General features: G+C 36.5%; 3 protein-coding genes across 3 annotated transcripts; 2 read left to right on the forward strand and 1 right to left on the reverse strand.

The window, feature by feature from the left end:
- Positions 1-8: 8 nt before the first annotated feature.
- On the forward strand, positions 9-8136 carry LOC132795365 (katanin p80 WD40 repeat-containing subunit B1). The gene is made up of 10 exons (XM_060806037.1): positions 9-418; positions 787-914; positions 993-1210; positions 5190-5531; positions 5594-5729; positions 5791-6894; positions 6957-7120; positions 7482-7571; positions 7639-7713; positions 7801-8136. Exons 1-10 carry the CDS (start codon positions 379-381, stop codon positions 8033-8035), a joined length of 2532 nt encoding a protein of 843 aa, XP_060662020.1. The 5' UTR covers positions 9-378; the 3' UTR covers positions 8036-8136.
- Positions 2412-4989, reverse strand: LOC132796096 (peroxisomal multifunctional enzyme type 2). Its single transcript, XM_060807135.1, has 3 exons — positions 4820-4989; positions 3780-4569; positions 2412-3700 (listed from the first exon to the last, which is right to left on the reverse strand). Exons 2-3 carry the CDS (start codon positions 4489-4491, stop codon positions 2607-2609), a joined length of 1806 nt encoding a protein of 601 aa, XP_060663118.1. The 5' UTR covers positions 4492-4569; positions 4820-4989; the 3' UTR covers positions 2412-2606.
- A 176-nt stretch (positions 8137-8312) lies between the features above and the next one.
- On the forward strand, positions 8313-11162 carry LOC132795368 (uncharacterized). The gene is made up of 4 exons (XM_060806041.1): positions 8313-8567; positions 9306-9414; positions 9475-10236; positions 10300-11162. Exons 3-4 carry the CDS (start codon positions 9773-9775, stop codon positions 10823-10825), a joined length of 990 nt encoding a protein of 329 aa, XP_060662024.1. The 5' UTR covers positions 8313-8567; positions 9306-9414; positions 9475-9772; the 3' UTR covers positions 10826-11162.
- The last annotated feature ends 11038 nt before the right edge of the window (positions 11163-22200 follow it).

Genomic DNA, 22200 nt, shown 5'->3' on the forward strand with positions numbered 1-22200 from the left:
AAACCGAGAATTGATACGCCAGCCCTGGGCCATCGTACATATATAATGTGCATTTGTTTTGTCTACAAAAAACTGTATGAATTATCGTTATTTAATGTGAACTGTTGTATAATATTATCGCGTTATTAATCATGTAAATCGGTGTTATGTGGCGTCTGTTCAAATACGTTCTATGATTATTTTTGTATCTGCACCAGGAATAGTATTAGGCCACAGTAAAAAAAAAGAGACAGCGGACAGCTGATCAGACTCGCTCAACTCAAACCCCACAAAAATTATCACACCTGCGACAAATTAAAATAAAATATTAACAATACTGGCCCCCAAAGTGAACCAGATCGGCGTCAACATAAACCTACAGCAATAACGCCAATACGCATGGACATGGCGCTGCCCAGGAATCTAGTAGCAAAAATCTGTGAGTAAAATAGAATTTTCCCTCGTATGAAAGTGGTTCTCATACTTATTAGACTGCTGCACGCACACACAAGCAGACGTACATATGTGTAAGTGTGTGTGTGTGTGTGTACGTTGAGCCTATGGGGCACACGCACACATGCACGTACATACGTATGTAGATGTATGCAAAGAAATGCATGTGGGATGCAGCCCTTGTAAGGAGCTATGGAATAATACAAGAATAGTGTGTACATATGTATGTATGTTTTTTTGTTATGCTAGGAGATGAGGTCACACTGACGATTACCATAGATACATATTGATTCGATTGTATGATCGGCAACTTGTTGACATTGTTTATGAATTTTGAAAATTGTTTTTTAACAGATGACATTAAGGCGCACAACGAGAAGGTGACGAGTCTCGATCTTGGCGAAACGGGACGTGTTCTAGTTACTGGCGGCGAGGATCGCAATGTCAATCTCTGGGCCATTGGCCAAGATGAGTGCTTCATGGTGCGTATACTCAATACTAAGTAATATTCTGACTAATTTGTAATTACTAATTCCTAATTGTTCTTTTTTTGTTTGCAGTCATTGACGGGCCACAATCGTTCCATCGAATGCGTTCGCTTTGCCAATAAGGATAATTTCGTGTATTCAGCCGATGATATTGGGATCATACGTCGTTGGGATCTGAATGCCCAAAAAATCTATTCAACGCTAAATGGGCACATGAAAAGTGTTCGCACCTTGGATTTCAATCCATCTGGGGAGTATGTTGTCTCTGGCAGCAATGACACAACAGTCAGGTGAGTTTCCCCCGAAATTCAATTACAGTGTTAAACATTCTCCAATCCAGACTTTCTATAGCGTATTGCACCTGTGTAGATTCTCCAAGAATCACGCACAATTGCTAATGCCAATTTGTATTTGTAATTGCTACAGATCACACGCATTTTTAGCTAATTATTTATAGTTTGAAGCGAGATGGCAACAATCTGTGTTGCTGTCACGCTCACTCGCATGCATGCGTGACCCAAAATGATAAGCGTCTAGTCATCATCTAGTATTTGGTGTTGCATTTTATTAATGCTCTTAAATCCCCAAACAAACGTCTCCGTCCGCATTCATTAGTCATTCTCTTATTAGCTTGTTTAATGCGATTTGCTTTTTCTTTCTAACGAAATGTGTAGAGAACTGATTCACATCAGACGTGTTTTCTTTTTTCCTTTTTTTTGGGTTGCTTCTAAAGTTACTAAATTAAAAACTGTTTCAAGTTTATTTGTAAATAGAGCAACTCTGAGGGAAATCAGACGGATAGGATTAGTTACTGCTTTGTAATTGTAGAACAACTTAGATTTAAGCTCAACTTTCATTATATAGAATATAAACTTTATAGGGTTGGAATATTGCCAACATTACAAAGATTACTTTAAAATTTATTGTTGAAAATTCCCTGAAGAGGAACTTCTTCCCTTAATACACGAAGACACAAGCCAAAATTTAATATTTTCATTAAGTCTTCACATTTTTAACTACTCTAAAACTAGGCACATTATTCTAGATTTTTAGGTATTCTCTATAACTATTATAACTATTTATTTTCAGTGAATAATCGAGTATTAGAAATTGGAAATTCTTCTAGAGCTTTAGGTATTCTCTACAATTTTTATTATAAGCCATCTTAAGCACTAAAATTCCATTTATTTTCATAGAATAATCGATTATTAGAAAACGCAAATTCTTCTAGATCTTTAGGTTTTCTCAAAGATTCTTATTATAGGGGGGTATCTTCTTGAACTTCCATTTATTTTAGTAGAATAATCAAAAATTAGAAAACGCCAATTGTTCTGGATCTTTAGATATTCCTACAATTCTTAGTATGAGCCATCTTCTTAAGCACTAAAGTTCCATTTATTTTCGTAGAATAGTTGATTATTAGAAATTCTTCTAGATCTTTAGGAATCTTCTACAACTCTCTTTATAAGCCATACAATAATCATTATCAAGTATATTAGAAAAACGTATCGCTTTATTTAGATAATAATCAAAAATGTGTTGGGGGAACAATTAATACAACATATTTACTTATTGCACCATAATCTACCACCAATCGAGGGTTAAATTGTTAAGTGTGTGTGTATATAAGTATATAAGCATTCTTTGAATGGAATTATGTGTGTGTGTGGGTTGGGGCAACAAGGTTTACAATTTGGCCTTGGAGTCCTTCAAGTCAACGTAAGCGCCCGAGATGACCTCCTTGCCCGTCTCCACGACCGTGGTGCGGAAAAGGATGCGTGCACCGCCCGGCTGCTGCTGCCACATGTCAATCTTGAGGGTTTGTCCCGGCAGAACTGGTCCCGAGAAACGCACCTTGACCGCCTTGAACAGGGAGCTATCGTTGTTGGCATACTTGGCGAGCACGGCGCGCACCGAGAAGCCCAGCGAGCACAGACCGTGCAGGATGGGTGTCTTGAAGCCGCTGAGACGTGCGAAATTCGGATCAATGTGCAAGGGATTCAGATCACCAGATAGACGATAAAGTGCCGCCTGATCCTCGTCCGTTTTGTATTGAATCGATGCGTCCGGGGCGCGAGTGGGCGTGGCAATCAATGGCACAACGCCAGCGATGGGTTCCTTTTTGCCACCAAATTTACCGGCACCAACGACAAAGACAGCGCTCTGATTCCTCACCAGCTGTCTGCCGTTCTCATCGTATGAATCGGCGTTGGTCACAATGACAGCGCCCGATCCCTTGTCCATCACATCGAACACCTTGCCCTTGGTCACGAGTGTGCTGCTGGTGGGCAGATCATCGAGTATCTCCAAGTACTGTTCGCCATGCAGAATGTTTGTCAGATCAGCGCTGCTGTGGGGCAAAGCATTGCCCACCAACGAGCTGGACATGCTCAGCAGCAGACCGGGGAGCACAAAGAACGATGGAATGGGCGAGAAGTCGGCATCGTTCTCATACAAAAAGCGCATGTCAGCGCTGTTCTTGGTGGTCGCACCAATGCCCAAGGCGTAGAGAATTAATTCCCTATTGCCGTACGTGAAAGTATCCTCGACAGCATCCTTGTCCGCTGACTTGAGGTTCTCGAGCACTTCGAGTAGCGAACCCGATGCCTCAGCAATGGCATTCAGATGCTTGGCTTGCGACATGTCGGTGACTTGATTCCAAGCATTCTGCACATACTCCAACGTGACGGGGTCCTCGATGGAGGGACGCAACACGGATCCCTTGCCGCGCACCGTGTGCACTTTGGTTGCCCAGCCAGCGGCGCTCTCAATGTAGCTGCCTGTGGAGAAAAAGAGAGAGGAGGAAGTGATGAACGTTGCATGAAGTGTTGTTCTTATATCCAAGTTGTTATCTCTTACCGTTGTCGGTGCAAGATTCGTGGCACAGATAAACCACAACTGGGGCAATCAGACTCGGCTTCAGTTGGCTGAAGAGGATGTCGGGCAAAATGCCTTCGGTCATGCGACTGGCAGCCGTTGGAATGATCACATTGCAGTAGATGTTATTCTTCTGACCCTCAATGGCCACCGTGTTGGCCAATCCCACTTGACCCATCTTGGCGGCCGAATAGTTCGCCTGTCCGAAATTGCCATAAATGCCCGAGTTCGATGATGTCATAATGATGCGACCAAAGTTCTGTTTCTTCATGTACGGAAATGCGGCCTGGGTGCACTTGAAGCTGCCCTTCAGATGCACATCATTCACCAGATCCCAGTCCTGATCGGTGGTCTTAATGATGCTGCGATCCCTCAAGATGCCGGCATTGTTGATCAATATATCGACACGTCCAAATGCCTTGATGGCCGTCTCAATGACCTTTGCACCATCGATGACCGAATTGTAATCGGCCACAGCTTCGCCGCCCGCCTTGCGAATCTCCTCCACCACAACGTCGGCAGCGCGCTGTGAGGCTCCTTCGCCCACATGGCTGCCACCGAGATCGTTCACCACCAATTTGGCACCGCGAGAGGCCAAAAGCAAAGCATATTCGCGTCCCAAACCGGCTCCAGCGCCGGTTACAACGGCCACACGACCATCGAAGCGGAGTTGTTGTTGTTGCGATGAAGACATTTTCTTTGTTTTGCTACTCGTTTTACTTTTTTGTTGGTGCTGCAATCCGGTTCAATCAACTGCCAATTGTGCTGTGAACTGTGAAAAAAATTTTATTCAGATTGCTGTTGGGTTCTTTGCGCGAACTTATCAAAAGATTTGTATTATCAACTCATGCATAATCTATAATATCGAGCAATGTTTGCTCCAAGTCCAACGGGGTCAACAAAATGCCAGAAAAAAACAATAACAACGACAACTATCAGTGTGAAGGGAACTTGCAATATCTATTTTTCTTTTCCAACTTCCGCACTTTACACAGTTGTTGCTTTTGGTATGAATAAATTACCTTTTTCCACACAAGTATCGCTTATTAAGTTTTTAACTCCACGATTATCTTTGCGCCACCCGGTACAAAGTGCAATACACTCGGCTGTATAATAATGTTGATAAGCGGAATGTGGAAAACAAAAAAAGGAAAACAAAAATTGGATTATGGGCAGATGATGGCCGCCGGTGTGACCGCAAGTTGTATTTACGAAAAATACTACTTGAATATACCACTTTCATATTGTACTACCTTATCGATAAATATCGATAACCGAGCACCTGCTGCAATGGTATCAATACAATTTTTGGAATTTAAATATGAATTGTATTCTATAAGGTTATTTTTATAATTTATTAAATGAACAATTCGTATGTGTTTATGTTTGTAGGCTGTGGGATGTTCAGAATGAAAATAAGTGCATTAAAGTGTGTAAAGGACACATATCACATGTGAATTCGGTGAAATTTTCGCCAGATGGACTATGGATTGCTTCCGCTGGCTTGGAAGGATCCATATTGATCTGGGACATACGGAAAAGCAAACAGATTATGGAATTTATTGCCGAGCCGCCGGTTACGGCCATCACATGCATACAGTTTCATCCATATGAGTTTCTATTGGCGGCAGGACGTGTTGATGGCACAGTGTCCATTTATGACTTGGAGCATCAGCAGCTTGTGTCGCAAACAACACACTTCTATGGCCAACCAATCAAATGCATTACATTTAGGTATGTTAAAAGTGTGTTAACCAATCCTTCACCATTTATTTAATTGATATTTGGGCTTGCAGTGAAAAAGGCGAGTGCCTGTTTGTGGGAAGTGCTGCCGGAATATCTGTGATTGGCTGGGAGCCAGATCGTGAATTAGATCACATCAAGGGCACATGGTCCTCGCTAGCCGACATGAAAGTTGTTCAAAACAAGTTGGTAAGTTTTATTTGGTCGCTTCTTTGATTTCAATATAATATATTCAAATTTTCTTTTGCAGATTTGTGGCTGCCATGATATTGATACTGTGTCGATAAATACAATAAGCCTTGATCGTGTGATACCGTTCTACAATCCGACCAACACTCAAAACAGCTTTAAGCATAACTCAACGAGCCGAAAGAGTTTCTCGCGCGGCAATCAAAAGTTTCGATTGTCGCTGGGCGGAGGATCGAAGCCGGCCAAAGTTGATGAGGAGCATGAGGACAATAAAAGCCAAACGTATGATGAGTTATCATCACCGAACCTCAGTCTGGAGGTTGTCAATGAGGCGGCATTGGAGCATATTGAAACATCATCGCCAATGTCCTCGCTTCAGCACATCCCACAGACCATTGTTTCAGCGTCATCCATGGAGGGCAGCACATATAATGCAGGCGGTGGCGGCATCGATGCTTCGTCGCTGAAGCACAACAAATTCACCCGAGACAATCTACCATTTAATCTAGATGGAAATTATAGTAGTTATGGCATGGATATGGGCGGTTCGAGTCGTATGCTAAATTTAAATGGACCAAGTTCACTGCACGTATCGGATGAATATGATATATATTCAATTGAAAAAGGTGATGTAGAGTATAGTCCAAACGATAGCAATCCGCCGATTCTAACTAACTATGATAACTATGAGATGGCCGAGGATTTCCCCGTGAATCAAAACTTAAATTATTTAACCAACAACTATAACAAGGGAACAATTGTCACGACAGCGGCGCCATCAACCATCAATGCCTCATCGAAATCAATTAAAAAGACAACAACAACAGCACTGCACAAAAGAAACACAGCGATTAGCAATACCAAACAAACATCAACCGCAATCTTTGGCAATAATAAATTGGGACAAGCTTCTTCGGTTAGCTCAATGGAACTGCATAAGCTCGATGATAATATGGTACTCAAGAAATCCTCATCGTCGAATGTGGTGAACAAGAACAAACGTTCGATGAGCCAAAATCAGAGTCAATTCTACAAGGAGAACACACAGCAAAAGAACATTAACGTAGAGATTATCACCAAGCCACCAATGAGATCGCGAACAACATTAGATATGCGTACATCGCATCAGACTAAGACAACCATACAAGAGAAACACACGCAGCATGTAAGTGGTTATATTTAAAATGTATTTTGATTCACACTACTAAATGCTTTTATCTTTTGCAGCAACCGATGAACTATCGTCCCGATTTAATACCTACCAAGCCCATAAACCGCAATTTCATCGACGATCATTATGAGTTCGATATCTTGACGAGATCCCACGAAGCTGTGCTGCAGGAATTGAGCAATCGACAGGCGAGTCTCGATCTGCTGCGAAATTCAACGCGGTGAGCAAACGTAGATGTAATAATATTGTATTGAAGACATTAGATTACGATCATGAAATTTCCAAATAGATTTTTTTTTATTATTACATAGCATAGTTTGGAATCTAGCTTAAAATTACTAGCGCTGACTTAATTACTATTAAAAGAATATAATTGTTAGTTGAATTGTTAAGATTATGGTATTTAAATGTTTGTTATGTTGTGTAGGACAGGAAAGAGAGTGGGGATTGGTTTCGAAAGAATGTATTACGTAAAAAAGTTAAAGATGGAAAGTAGTGGAAATTTGTCAATTTTATCTGCAAATTCATTTCTTTTTATGTCTTTGTGACGTTATTAAATTGTTTTTTTTTTTATATTGCAGTTCACATGATGTTCTTGGTGCATTGAGGCTAGCTAAAACTAGTGGACGATCTATATTTATAGATCTTTTAGGGGCGATAATTGAAAAACCGTAAGTACTCGGTGATGTTCTGACTCTATTATTTGTCAATAATAATCATTTTGCATTTGTTTTGCAGTTCATCGTGGAATTTGGACTTTTGTACATTTGTTTTACCAGAGATTTATGAACTTTTGCAAAGTCAACACAAATTGTGAGTACAAAATTTTATGCTTATTATCCTGACAACTTTACTCAATAGGAGTATACTATTTTTTTTGTTTTTTTTTTTTATGTGCAGTCATTTCACGAGAGCTTGCGACACTTTGCGCATCATTTTGTCAAACTTCTTGCCAACGATTCAAGAGAATCTCGATTCTTGGGCAGCAAATGGTTTGGGCGTCGATGTGACGCGAGAGGATCGTCAACGCAAGTGTTTAGAATGCCAAAGATGGCTGCTGCAAATTAAAAATCTACCCGAAAGTGTGCATTTCGGTTCAACGCTGTCACAGTTACAAAATATAATCGTATTTTAAATGAAGAAGGAGAAATAAAAAAAACCAACATTATTTATGCATATTTAGTTGTAAATTGTCCAGCATTACAAATGATTTAAAAAAAAAAACAAAAAACAAAAACCTACTATTAATTTGTTATTGCAAACTAATTTATATAACTACTATTAACTGATAAGTTCAATAATTTTCAATTAAAAAATTTAAAAACAAAGTAATAAAACCAAAAAACCAACTATATATTTATAATAAACACAAATGTGACTTTCCCTAGAGCAGAAGCAGAAGAAAGATTTTAACTTGTTCCAGCTGAACGCTTTGGAGTCGCCTAATGATTCAGTATGCAAATGGAAAACTGCATCATTCAATCAATCGTGATGGTGGTGGTAGGTGCCACGTGCAACGAACCGTGGCATGGACAAGTTCGTGTTATTGTGTAAAGCCCTCTTCTGTGCGGCGGTGGCTCGCCATACAAATGCAAAATGCATTTTCTAAATGTCAACAAAATGCTGTCGATTTCCAGTGGCGCACCTACAATCAAATCACATTCCAGGTGACTATCGAATTCTCTTAAATTGTAAAGTTAATATAAAATGATGTATGTTTATACCCGCTATCCGCTAGTACTATATCAATATACCAAATATACCATTTGGTATATTTTTAGTATTTTTGCGGAATATTATTCAAGTAATTTTATATATTAAAGTAAGTATATAAATATAATCTTTGTATATCAATATACGAAATATACATTCTTCGGTATATTTGTAGAATTATTGCGAGATATATATAAATAGTATATAGTAAAAGGTATATTTTATATTAAATATATTACATTAATTATGTATATTTTAAATAGTAAAGTACTATATTATTATTCCTTGTCTTTGGTATATTTTTTGGTATATTCGGTATGTCACCTTAATATATTTTTAGTATCTTTGTAGTACATTAATGAGGTGTTTTTCATATAGTATATTTCTATATCAATATTTTATTTTACAGTATTTTTGCGGTATATTCATTCGGTATATTTTATACATTATGGTACTTTGTCAATATACCAAATAGCCTTTGGTTATATTTTTTATTTCTATATGATACATTAATTTGGTATATTTTAAATTTAATACAGCACTGTTTTGCAATGTTTAGCAATGTGTCTTACAGTCGAGCACACTCGACTGCACCTTTCTAACTTGTCTTACTCGCAGCATTATTTGGTTTGCTGAGGCTTCCCATCTATATTTTGAATTATGATTAATCATACTGATAATCTTTTTCTCAGACAACTCAACGCAACTTCGAATGTCATCGATGATCCCAGTTTACGCCTCTAATCATCTTTTTATGATTACTCGAAAATGCTTTAATCGATTCTTCAGTTTCAAATTATGGTAAGAAATAAAGTAATATAATAATATTTCAATAAATTATACAACTGACTTTTATTGCAGATGTCACGACTGGGTAATAGAGTATCGGATATTCAATTTGCTGGTTCACTTGAATTGTGCACTCTTGCGATTCAGAGATTCCCAATAGAATGGACATAGAATCTCGAATAGAGAAATGTGTGGTGCAAAATACAATTCGCTTTTGAAGTTAAACTTACCATGTCGCCGGCATCATTGTTTCCCATGGGTGATGTGCCCAACTATCGATACGATCGTTAGATGATGGGATCAGTCGCTCTTGGTCAACGAACGCAGTCAGTCGGTCGGTCGGTCGGTGGAAAAAAAACGAAATACAATTATGGAGCAAAGGAAATTTACACTCATCTGTTCGATGCACATACTGATGATCATGATGTGCGCCTATGCGGATCCTGGTTACGATCATCTCAATCACAATTTGAATCGCAATCCCGAATTGGAGGATAGCAGCATCATCGATGTGGACGCCACAGAACCGTTGGACTCAACGCAGCCGGCCAAGCCGATGATGAGTCGCATGGGCAAACCTTCGGCTAGCTATGCGGACTATGATTACTATATGAACACCAGGCGACCAGGCATGGAGGCATCGTCGAGTGACAACGATCTCAGTGGATCGTCGGCGATACGTGTGACCAGCGGACTTGAGACATCGAGTCATCGTCGACCACCTGTCGATGAAATGAATGTAAAATCGCTGCCTTGGTATGGTCAGTATACGGGCAAATCGCTGGCCATGTATCCATCCCGATCATACGATCCGTATATCAGACGTTACGATCGGTAAGTCTATAATTTCATTGATTAATTGAAATGTACGCTAATCAAAAAAAAATATCCCAACAGTTTCGATGAGCAATATCATCGTGCTTATCCGCAGTACTTTGAGGACATGTATGTGCATCGTCAGCGCTTTGATCCCTATGACAGCTACAGTCCTCGAGTTCCCCAATATCCCGAACCCTATCTGATGTATCCCGACCGCCAGCTGGATACTCCGCAGTCGAGGGATTACATTAAGCCGCGACGCGGTGGCTACATCGATGAGGCATTGCCGATGCCAGTGCTCGACTCGTACAGCAGCAGCAAATATCCAGTTTCCGCCAACTCGAAGATGTCGCCACAGCTCTCGCTCTCGCCCCGGAACGAACGTGTCGTCTATTATGCTCATCTCCCGGAAATCGTGCGCACTCCCTACGATCTGAGTGTGCAGCGAACGGATCGCAATGGCGCAGGTGGCGGTGGCGGTGGCGTGGGAGGTGCAGCTGCAGCTCTTGTGGCGCCTGGGCCGTATAAACTGAACAAGAAGAAGCTGAAGAGTGTGCCCAGAGCATCGGGCGATAATTCCACCAGCTACAAGCAATTGTTTTAGTTGAAGGACAACTCGCAGCTATATAAATACTATAATCAATTTAAGCATTTTTTTTTACTAACCGCGTTTGACGTTTAACGAAGTCGTGTGGCAGCATTTCGTATCGCATCTTAACCCCATTCGAATTCATCAAAAATGTTTCACGATTATGCTATATAAATCGGTTATAGAAGATTATGTAAATCAATATAATGACTCAATTCGCAAGCATAATCCACAAATAACCTTGAGGTCCTTACATCTTAGCATGTATTCGTATCGTTAAGTGAGTAGTTTCTAGTTTTTTCAAAATTCTTTTCTTACTATGAACTACGTACTTTGTTTTATATATATATTCTAAAATCTAACTTTATGAATAATTAAATATGTTTTTTTTTTGATGAATGTAAATTAGTTTAATTGTTTATTTTACTCATTCTTAGATGAGTCAATCCATAGAGTTAGTTCATGTGATCCCAGCAATACGTGTCCTTTGAGAGTGCTGCAGAATATTGTTGAGATATAGCTTGTTTTCGAAAAATTGCATTAATTTTTAAGCTATATGTCGACCAAATCAATGATGGGTAAGTAGTACCGATTAGCATTCAATGATATTCAATATTCTTGCACAAAACTGAAAATTTTATAAGAGGGTAAGTATAGAAAAGTAGCCAAAAATTACAAATTTTCTGTATATCGATCATTTGAAGGTCGAAGGCCCAATTTTCATTGCACTTATTGAGAAATTTCACAAAGTTCGCAGATGAAATACCAGGCGAACATAAATCGGCAGCAGGTAGAACTACAAAAAAATCACTTAGTAACGCCATCTATCGGACTGTCACAGACTGTAGCGCCACCTATCGGACTACACAAACTGACGCTGTTTTGGCGCGTCAATTTGAAATATATAATTAAGTATACGTCTGCTTGCTGGTTATTTACGTTCGACTGGTAATTCACCATATGATTTGGTATTACTTATAAGTTCCAATTGTTTCAAGTGGCCACTTTAAATCGGCACGAACTGCTAAAAATCACCAAGTTAGCAGATGAAATACCAGGCGAACATAAATCGGCAGCAGGTAGAACTTCAAAAAATTACTTAGTAACGCCATCTATTGGACTACCACCAGCTGAAGCGCCATCTATCGGATTACCACAAACTGACGCAGTCTTAGCGCGCCAATTTGAAATTTATAATTTAAGAATACGTCTGCTTGCTGCTGATTTATGTTCGCCTGGTATTTCATCAGCAGATTAGCTAATATTTGAAATTTTAAAATTTGCAATTAACCGACAAAAAAAAACAAAAATTTATTTTTATTATTTTCTTTCTCTGTCATTATCATCATAATGAGATCATCATTAAGGATCTTGATAGGACTTACCTTTTTATAATCAGCAACTTAAGGATTTACTGTGTCTCAGCCATTTGAAGGTCGAGCATTATGCCCTTTGGCACAAGGATTGTACTTATAAAGACAAGCTAATTTGTCTTAGAAAAAAAGGACGAAAATCCTTGCAGGATCCGAGATAAAGTGACTTATTTTTATAGATAAATTCGGAAATATCGTGGCAATACCCTGCCTGATCCTTGCTGCTCCTGTGGTTCAAACGAACGCCTTTGATGAGAGCTATCATCGTGCCAAAGGACATTCACTTCGTCCTTGTGGTTCATGAGAAATTCCTGAAATTAGCTATTGAAAAATTACAAATATTGAATCCTTGGATAAATCAACATATTTTTGATGCCAATCGATAGAGTTGGTCCTTGCGATCCTAGAAATATGTGTCCTTTGAAAATGCGGCAGGATATGGCCGAGATATAGCGGTTTTTCCAAAAAATACCATACTTGCACCCTCAAAGTATGCTACAAAAATTTTAATTTCGTGGCGGCAACTTCAAATTTTTTGTAGCATACTTTCAGGCTGAACTTTAAGACTGCTAATTTAAACTAAATAAAAACAACGCGCTTTATTGAAATTCTCTAAAGTTAATTTAAATTTATTGATTTATAATTTACAAATATTTTGCAATAATTTAAGAATTAGTGAAGTGTCCTGTGGGTAAGTAAAATCCAACAAATGCTAGGCCTGTAAAGAGATTGAAGAAAAAATAGAACACGATTATTTAAAGGACATTATATTGAGTATAGTAAGTATTTATTGAATAACATTATTAATTTCATTACTTATCATTTATTACTTATTTTATTTATTATTAATTTCATTATTTCATTATTCAAACAAAACACAATACGCAATACAATTTAGCGACTTTAAATTACTAAATAATATTTGCATATAGATTCATTTGGAGTTTTTTTTTGTGTTGCTTTAAATTGTGAAATCAAAAAGAACGTATTTAAGAAGAAGTCTCTTAATTGAAGAATTCTTAGTTTACCTGCTCAGCCATTTGAACAGCATTTAAAGGCGACAACAAGGACCTTGCAACCATTTATTTATGTGTGTGTGTGTGTGTTACGTATGTGAGTTGATTTCACTGGAAGTGGAGCATTTCATCAAGTCTTTACCCAGGAGTCTCGTTAATTACACAATTCCATTACTTTTGCTTGTGGATAGTAAAGTTTTGCGATTTCTGCAATTTAACTTTCCCGCTGTCTGCGCAAAATACAAGAACAAGAACGAAAGAGAGAGAGAGAGAGAGAGAGAGGAGAACTGCGAAAAAAAGAAGAAAGATACGTAATTATGTGCTTATGTACGTGGTCCATGGACACATTCATCTGAAGACATCACACACAAGAGCTATTATTCTACATACTCCCCGCAAAATAGACTTGACAAACCCGCAGACAAAACACCACAAGAAGGACATCAACAACAACAACAGCGGACAAAACTTGTGGCAAAAGGACACAACAAAAATGCTCATGTAATGCATGGACACGTACGGCTAATTAATGGGCCTTTGTTTGCCTCGACATTTGTCAGTGCGAATAATGCGATGTAATCGCATATGTCATCCAGTTTGTGACACATGTCAAGCAGAAAAAGACGTGCGCCTTCCCCTTCTCCCCTTTCCCTCTCCACTCTTCTTCTCACTCCTCAGCTATTATGAATCGATGCTGTCAGAAATATTGAAATTCTGAGTTTTATGTCTCATTCAAATCGAGCGGAAAATAACAAAGCTAACTTGTTGAATCAAATTGTAAGGAATCTAACATATGAAGTATAAGAAGTGTTAAGTTATTGTTATTTTTATTAAAGAATAGATTACAAATAAGTGTGCTAAAGTTAATACTATAATAATTTGTATTTACATATGTAAGCAATTAAAGCACATGCTAGAAAGCTTGAAAAATGAAAGCATGCACAATTGTTTTTAGTTTAAAACATTTCTGTCGATTACTCGGGTTAAATATGCAATTGCAATACTTTTGCAGGAATCTAGGGAATGTTTAAGTCAACAAACTTTTAAAAAGATCGAAAAAAAAACAAGTAAGAAAGCTTCAGTTGAGTGTGCTCGACTGTGAGATGCTCGCCGCCCATTTTTTAATGCCAGCAAAACAGTGCGTTATTAGTTTGAAAATATACCAAATGAATATACCGCAAAATTTCTAAAAATACATATATCAAAAGCTATATTTGGTATATTGATATAGTACAGCAAAAATGTTAAAAATACTACAGGATAAATATACCATAGAGTGTAAAATATACCATATTGTCAGCCAAAGCAACTAAGACCTGTAGTTAGTTGGTCTATAAAAACGCAAAACAAGTGCAAAACGAAGAATCTGCTACATTATTATTATTTATTATTATTATTATTATTTTTTATTTTATTGTTCAATTGATCTTATGAAAATCCAATTGCAATCATACGCAACTTTGCTGATCTAATTTTCGCGCTGAAATGTATGCTACAAAAATGTGAAAAAATTTGGAAATTTGCAGATTTCAAGAAGCAATTACTTACAAATATATATATGTATGTACATATCCAGCAATATTCATTAATGTAAAATATATATTTAATAATGAAAAAATTAAAAAAGTTTCGTAAGCATTACTCTCAATTTCTATTCTAAAACTGAACGTTAGGCTCAATTAAGTGACTGCTAATCAAAACTTAGAAAATTCTTAACTTAAAGTATTTCCCAAAAATGTATGCTATAATAAATAATGAATAATAATTAGTAAGAAAAACTATTCGATTTTTTTCTCTTATTAATACTATATAAATTTGGAGTTTATATCAAATGTTCTTGTAATCAAGATGTGTTTACTAACATTAGGAATTTCAAATTTCTTTTTGATTTTAGTAGTTTTTTCAGTGTATATTATTAGTACACTATATGTGAATCTCTATCAATCTGAAGCCAATCTTTAAAGCCCTGTATACTTATCCTAATAATAGAAGTTGGCCTTTTCTTTTAGTAATTAGGAAAAAAAAAAACGATTGTTCTTAGTTGTCAGAGTATTCGCTATTCGCATATTCTGGCTGCTGCTGTTCGTTCAGAGCTATTTACGAGCTTTATTTCGGGTTGCGCTTTTGCTTGGCGTTTCCGCATTATTACTCACAACTTGACACAGACATTTTCGCAGGTCACCATCACCATCGCCATCGGAAGGGAAGGGAAGGGAAGGGAAGTGAAAGGACATACAAATGGGCATATAAACACATACATAACATCAAGCAGGAGAAACGCGACAACTGCCTGGCTATAGCCTGGCTAGCCTTGTGGGACATATTGACCAGAGAGAGAGAGAACAGAGCTGGAGAGTTGGAGTCGGAAACGTAATGAGCGTACCCGCCCACACACACACACACACACGCACACACACAGGGTCGCAAAATGTTCACAGGATGCGCTCTCGCATCATGATGGACGCACACAACAAAGCAATTTGCAAAACAACAGAGCAGAGGAAGGAACAAAACCAAAAAGAAGTAGAAGAAGAAGAAGAGAAACAATAAGAATGATGCACGCGATACTTAAGAAAGTTTTGCGACGGGGCGGCTCCATAATTAGAATCATTGAAAGCTGCTTCGTGCCTCGCTTCATTTGCTTTTGGCCACTTCGATAAAATTGTCCCCACATTATTGTGACTGCAGCAGAGCTCGAGGAGGAGGAAGAGAGTGGAGAAGGGTCGTCCATCGATGGCCAAACGACACGACATTTGACCCAAGAAGGTGTGGAGACGAAGGTGGAGAGCAAGAGGGAGAGGAGGTGTTGTGCCAAATGAGAAAACAATGCCCGAATAACGACTCTCCGATGTGCATTAAAAGATTTATTTCTTTGCCGAATAAATGAAGTTCTTCTCTTTTTTTTATGACCTTTTGTGTGGGCGGCAGCGACTCTGTTAATGAGTGTGTCTACCATATATGAGTGTGTGTGTGTGTGTGTGTGTGTATATATATACTATATAGCTATATATACTCGTACTCCTCACTTCTTATACCCGGTAGAAGGGTATTCCAACTTTGTGCAGAAGGAAACATCTCCAACCCTAAAAAGTGTGTATTATCTGGTATATTTTTCACTCTATGGTATATTTTGAATGTAGTACTTCATCGATATACCAAATGTAGCCTTTGGTATATTTTGTGGTATTTTCGTAGTATTCATTTGGTATATTTTTATAATATGCATGTAGTACTTCATCGATATACCAAATGTATACTTTGGTATATTTTTTGGTATTTTCGCAGTATTCATTTGGTATATTTTTATAATACTACCACACTGCTGGGCATTTATTCAATAATGTTACCGGGTATCTGATAGTCGAGCACTCCCGACTGCAGCTTTTTTACTTGTTACTTCTGTCTGCTGCTCTCTCAGCCACTTGCTTTGCTATTGTCGATGCCCAGTTTCGATGCTGTTATTGATGCGGTTACCCAGAGATGATCACGTGACACGTGACACGAGACTTGAGATAAATGTGCATATTGTGTTTTAGACTTTTATAAATTATTGGCAAATTTCTTTAGAAAAATTTAAAAAAAAACTTAAAATTGCTTTTAATATATCACGTAATATATAAAAAGTGTCTCTACTTTTGTTCAATTTTACACAACACTTGAAGCAAAGAACACAATTCAAAAGTAAAGAGATTTGTCGTCTAGTTCTAGAACAGAAAATCGAAAATAATAATAACTAGTAAGAAAACTACAGACAGGTGTGCTCGACTATGAGATACCCGCAACCCAATTTGAATAAAACCATATTCTACAAATATACCGCAAAAATACTAAAATATACCAAAGGCTGTATTTGGTATATCAATTTATCAATTTTATTTTGCTATACAAAACTATTTCATAAATAATTTTTACAATTTTTAATGTGATCGCAACCAAATTTTCAGGAATCAGAAATACTTTAATACTTTTTTTAATAAAATGTAGATCTATATTTTTTGCTTTTCAAGCAAATTTGTTAAAATTATTTTCACTTCATTTTGCTACTCTCAATTAAATGAATTTTGCGACTAAATTTTTCATGAAAATTCATGATAATTTTTGCATTTTTCTGCAATTTTTATGAATTTAACATAATATTGTTTAATTTCAGATTTCAATTGTCACTGCTTTCTATGTTATGACATTTTTTAAATATGTATTTAAATATTCTTTTGCACATTTCTCTCACATGAGTTCATAATAAATCGGTTAATCCAAAATAAATGGTTTAATTTGCTAGCTCAATTGCAGACTAAAGATTGTCGTTGTTGATGTATGAATATTTGTTCAAAATTTAAATTTAGGAATGTTTGAAAATGCATTTCTTTAATTTTAAATGTTAAATAGAAATGTTAAAATTGTAAAAGAAATCTTTGCAACTATTCCACTTAAATTCGTAATAAATAGGACATAAATTTGAATTTTCATTTAAGCTGACTATTTTCAAACAATTAGCTATCGATATACTTGCTCGTGTCACGCGCTCCTCTCTAGTCGCAAATTTACCTTTGGCTTTCGCAGTAAAGAGCATAGAACACAGAACACAGAAGCACTTGCATAATGGTCGTGGCGTAGATTGGCGAGGACATCCATTAAATACTAACATCCTCTTACATGAAGTATTGTTCACTGAGTGTGTGTGTGTGTGTGTGTGTGTGTATGACTGTGTATGTGTGTGGGTAATGTGTGTAATCGCTGAGTAGTTAAATGCCCTCTAGTTATATTTATGTGGGTTGCAGCAAGTTTAATGCGCTTTTCTATCACAACTCTACAAATCACAGCAAATTTATTTGCCTGCTACAATAGCACAACACACATTACACTCACACACACACACACATACATACACGTGCTGTAATTAGAGTACGCACAATATAAAGGCAATTTTCTCCAACTTTGTGTGGAGATAAGTCGAAGAGAGAATTCGTCGGAGACTCTTTAAAGTGCTTTCGAGTGCAGTGCAATGCACATAAATCCATAATCCAAATGCTTCTCCCCAATTATAGTTAGCACAAATCGTAAGAGGATCATTATTCACGATTCGAAATGCAGGTTTATTAAACAATTTGCCAAAGATTGCTTACAGTTGGGGGTCTCAAGCAGTTGAAATACGCATTTGTTTAGAGAAAGTGAACTAATTCAAATTCACAAATACCCAAAATTTCACTTAATATATAGTTATATAATATATGTTATATGTTATCTATTTCAACTGTCAAACAACAAATTTTGTATGGACACGTGTGCCTACAAATACAAATATTTAAAAATATTTTAAATATATTTCAAAATAATAAAGAAAATGTTCACTTTATGCTCTTTCGGCAATTCCAAGAGCTCTCCTTATCTCTCTCTCTCTCTCTCTCTCTCTCTCTCTCTCTCTCTTCTGGTGATAGTTATGCGCTCATTCATTTTAAGAATCTGTATTTCTAAATGAATAATTAAATCCATGTATGTGTACACACCGAAAAAATACAAAAATATATTGAACATTTTGTTTGGTATATCGAGATACTATTACGTTGAAAATATACCGTGGGATACTACATCTAGCAAATTGTCAACCAACTGACTAATACCAAAGGCTATATTTGGTATATTGATATAGTACTTCACTCAAAATATACCATTAAATACAAAATATACCAGATTGTCAACCAAAGCAAGGAAGACCCAATTGGAGTAGGAGTTTTTTTTTTAAATGTTGTTATTGTATGTATCTAAAATAGTTCAAAATTACGCTTGTTATTTTTTTTTGCTTAATTTTCTTTTAAGAATTTGAAAAAAAAACTACGTGCGAGCATAAGAAATGCTGTTGGAAAAACTATAGCTTTATTTCGTATAGACTCTGAGATCCAATGTTTCATACGGACAGACGGACAGACGGACAGTCGGAGATGCCTCCTTTTGCTTGTTGCATACATTTCCTGCAGACACAAAATTATAATACTATTTTACTTAATGGGGCATTAAAATACAGAAGACACTGGCATCAACCTAAGGATTTTCTCGAAGAATTTAAATATTTGAATATTTGTATAAACTATTTAAATATTCCATGCATTAGTTGTATAATATATCATATATGAGATTATCTATTAGGTATTATCTTTTTTGTTGATTTAACTGTTTTAAGTAAAAAAATGTCAAAGTGTCTGTTCATATTATTTTCCAATATTGTGTTCAAATTATACTCAAATATGTGATATACCATTAGTATATACTAAAGAAAAGACTAGATATAGTCGAGTGAGTGTGTTGACTGAAAGATACTCCCCTTCCCATTTTGAATAATGCGGTATTATTCTTAAAGTATACCAAATATTATACCCCAAAAATACTAAGATATACCGAGTGTACTAGTTGGTATATCGTTAAAGTACTAGATTCGTGGTCAAAACATACTAGAATGTTAGCCAAAGCTATATATATAGCTATATATATATATATATATATATTATATAGAAACTATAATAGAAGTTTCTAAGATCTAGATTTTCATACGGACAGACGTACAGACAGACAGACAGGCAAACAGGCAGACAGATAGGTATTATTCTTAAAATATACCAAATAATATATCCCAAAAATACTAAGATATACCGAATGTACTAGTTAGTATATCGTTGAAGTACTAGATTCGTGGTCAAAACATACTAGAATGTCAAAGCCAAAGCAGCTGAAACCCGAAAATATTATATAGCTCTATCTATTATAGTTTCTAAGATCTAGATTTTTATACGGACAGACAGACAGACAGACAGAGACACAAATTCTTACAAAAAGTTAAATTATTATACACTGCAGAATTATTTTGTATTTTGTAGTTTTCCATCTACTTTAGCTTCAGTTTTAGATTCAGTTTCAGTTTGAGCAGCTGCTGCTGCATGTGCGTGTGCAGAAAGAAAGTAATATTTATAGGGAGAAAAGGGAGAAAGGGAGAAAAGGAAGGGCGTGTGCTGTTTTTGGGCGAATGCAAAACCAATAAATCTTTATACAGGCCACAAATTATTGATTGGCATTGGCTATGGATATAGATATGGATATGTGGATATGGATTGTGGTCTCGTTGGACTCGTGCTCATGGCGATGAGACACGCAAATGGACATATGGACAAAACATATTACGGCAATGTCCCCCTGGCTGCCTCCCTCTCCTTCTCTCTCTCTCTTCCCTTGTGTCGTTGTAATGGGATAAATAAATAATGCAAATAAATAACGCTGAAATAAAATCAAATGCAATGACGAATTATGATGCTAGATGTATCTTTCTCTCTTGTGCTGTGTGTCCCCGTTGTCCTGTCTGATTGGGGCAGCTCGTAAATCACTGACAATCGTAGTGTTCCTCTCCCTCTCTGTCTCTTCTGATTAGCGAGTACAACACACACACATACTTGTCTTCTCTCCCTCTCCTCTCGATATCTAGTCAAGAGAAAGAGAGAGCGAGAGGTCAGAGGCTGGTGTCAAGTGCCAAGGGCATTCTGAATATGTATGAAGTGTGTGTTGTATAGTTTATGAAGAAGGGCATATCTGTCCATCTCTCTCTCTCTCTTCAACTCACTCACTCACTCTTACTAAGCGTATTTTGTCATAAATATTAAACGAACTTATCTCTTTCGTCTTTGTTTGCCAACAAAAAAATTTATCATTTGAGCCAAGTTTGTTAATTATTTATGCTGCCATGTTTCATATTTTGCTGCCCGTTGCAGCTGATTTATGACATCTCACACACTCTCACACATGTACATGTCTTGACATGCTGTGACATGCTTGCGCATGTTTTCGCCTGCGTTTTCCGTGGGGAACACTGAAACTGGCTCCAACTTAACTCAAAGCAAACTCAACTTCGATATCTGATTCATTTCATATTAGAATCTGCAGTCAAGTGTTTTTCGCAAATCTTTTTCTTTTCTTTTCTTTTTTTTTTGAGATTAAATTAGTCACAAACCTTTAAATGAAGTATTTAATGTCTTCATCTCCACCACAATTGTTGTCGAACATTCTTCGGTCAATGCTTCCTCTGTTTTTCTGTAAAAAGAAGAAAAATCTTTTAATGCAAAGTTTGTTAAACAAATATAAAGTCAGTGATAAATGTACATAGTCTAGATTTGTATATTTTTCGAACATGCTCTTCATGCTCTTCTAATAAAAAACTGAGCTATGGAATCGTATATATATGTTTTTAAATAAATTATAATATTACTGGATACGGCAATTCATTTGCATACGTACACATGCAGAAAAGGTTCAGCAGAGTTTGGTCACACTGTTTGCTTTTAATTTTTCCTAACTATTTATCTTTCAAATTTCTTTGTTTTTTTGTAATTAATGCATATAAGTAGTTTGGTTAAATTTTGTTTATTTCCTTAACTTTCCATTAGTAAACTCGAATTTAAAATGGATTACGATATATTTTTGGTGTTCATATACACATTACCCATTGCAATGGATGAAAGTATTTGCATATACTATATTCATGTCCGTAAGTCTACAATAATTGGAAATTGGCAGTCTTAAATATTTGGTACAAAAAATTAATTACAGTCTTTTAGAGTGATACAAAAATTTGTTAGCTTGAACATATACAAAATAATGTTTATTATAGCAGCGGCTGCAGTTAGTTGGTATATTGTTTATTCTATGGTATATTTGGAATGAAATTGAATTTTTGTTATACTAAACAACACTTTTGGTATATTATGAGTTAGCGCTCTCAGTTGTATGCTCGAATATTCTATTATACTATGTTGGATGGAAATAGATTTTTCATTATACCAAACACTTTTTGTATATTATTATGGTTTTATCACTTTTATGCTTGAGGATTCTATTATACTATGTTTACTATGCACATTGTATTTTATTGTTTCAGTAGAAAAATATTTTGTATTCTATGGTATATTTGAAATATTATGGTATTTTAGTTATACCAAACAAAAAATTTGGTATATTATGAGTATGT

Source organism: Drosophila nasuta, chromosome X (genome assembly GCF_023558535.2).
Source record: "Drosophila nasuta strain 15112-1781.00 chromosome X, ASM2355853v1, whole genome shotgun sequence".
NCBI lineage: Eukaryota > Metazoa > Arthropoda > Insecta > Diptera > Drosophilidae > Drosophila > Drosophila nasuta.

Bases quoted from the DNA above. Each gene is read 5' to 3' on its own strand.
- LOC132795365 (XM_060806037.1), top strand. From the start codon at position 379: ATGGACATGGCGCTGCCCAGGAATCTAGTAGCAAAAATCT. The intron at 915-992 runs GTGCGTATACTC...TTTTGTTTGCAG, and splicing joins GCCAAGATGAGTGCTTCATG to TCATTGACGGGCCACAATCG. The intron at 7,121-7,481 runs GTGAGCAAACGT...TTTATATTGCAG, and splicing joins CTGCTGCGAAATTCAACGCG to TTCACATGATGTTCTTGGTG.
- LOC132796096 (XM_060807135.1), bottom strand. From the start codon at position 4,491: ATGTCTTCATCGCAACAACAACAACTCCGCTTCGATGGTCGTGTGGCC. The intron at 3,701-3,779 runs GTAAGAGATAAC...TTTTCTCCACAG, and splicing joins CGAATCTTGCACCGACAACG to GCAGCTACATTGAGAGCGCC.
- LOC132795368 (XM_060806041.1), top strand. From the start codon at position 9,773: ATGGAGCAAAGGAAATTTACACTCATCTGTTCGATGCACATACTGATG. The intron at 10,237-10,299 runs GTAAGTCTATAA...ATATCCCAACAG, and splicing joins TATATCAGACGTTACGATCG to TTTCGATGAGCAATATCATC.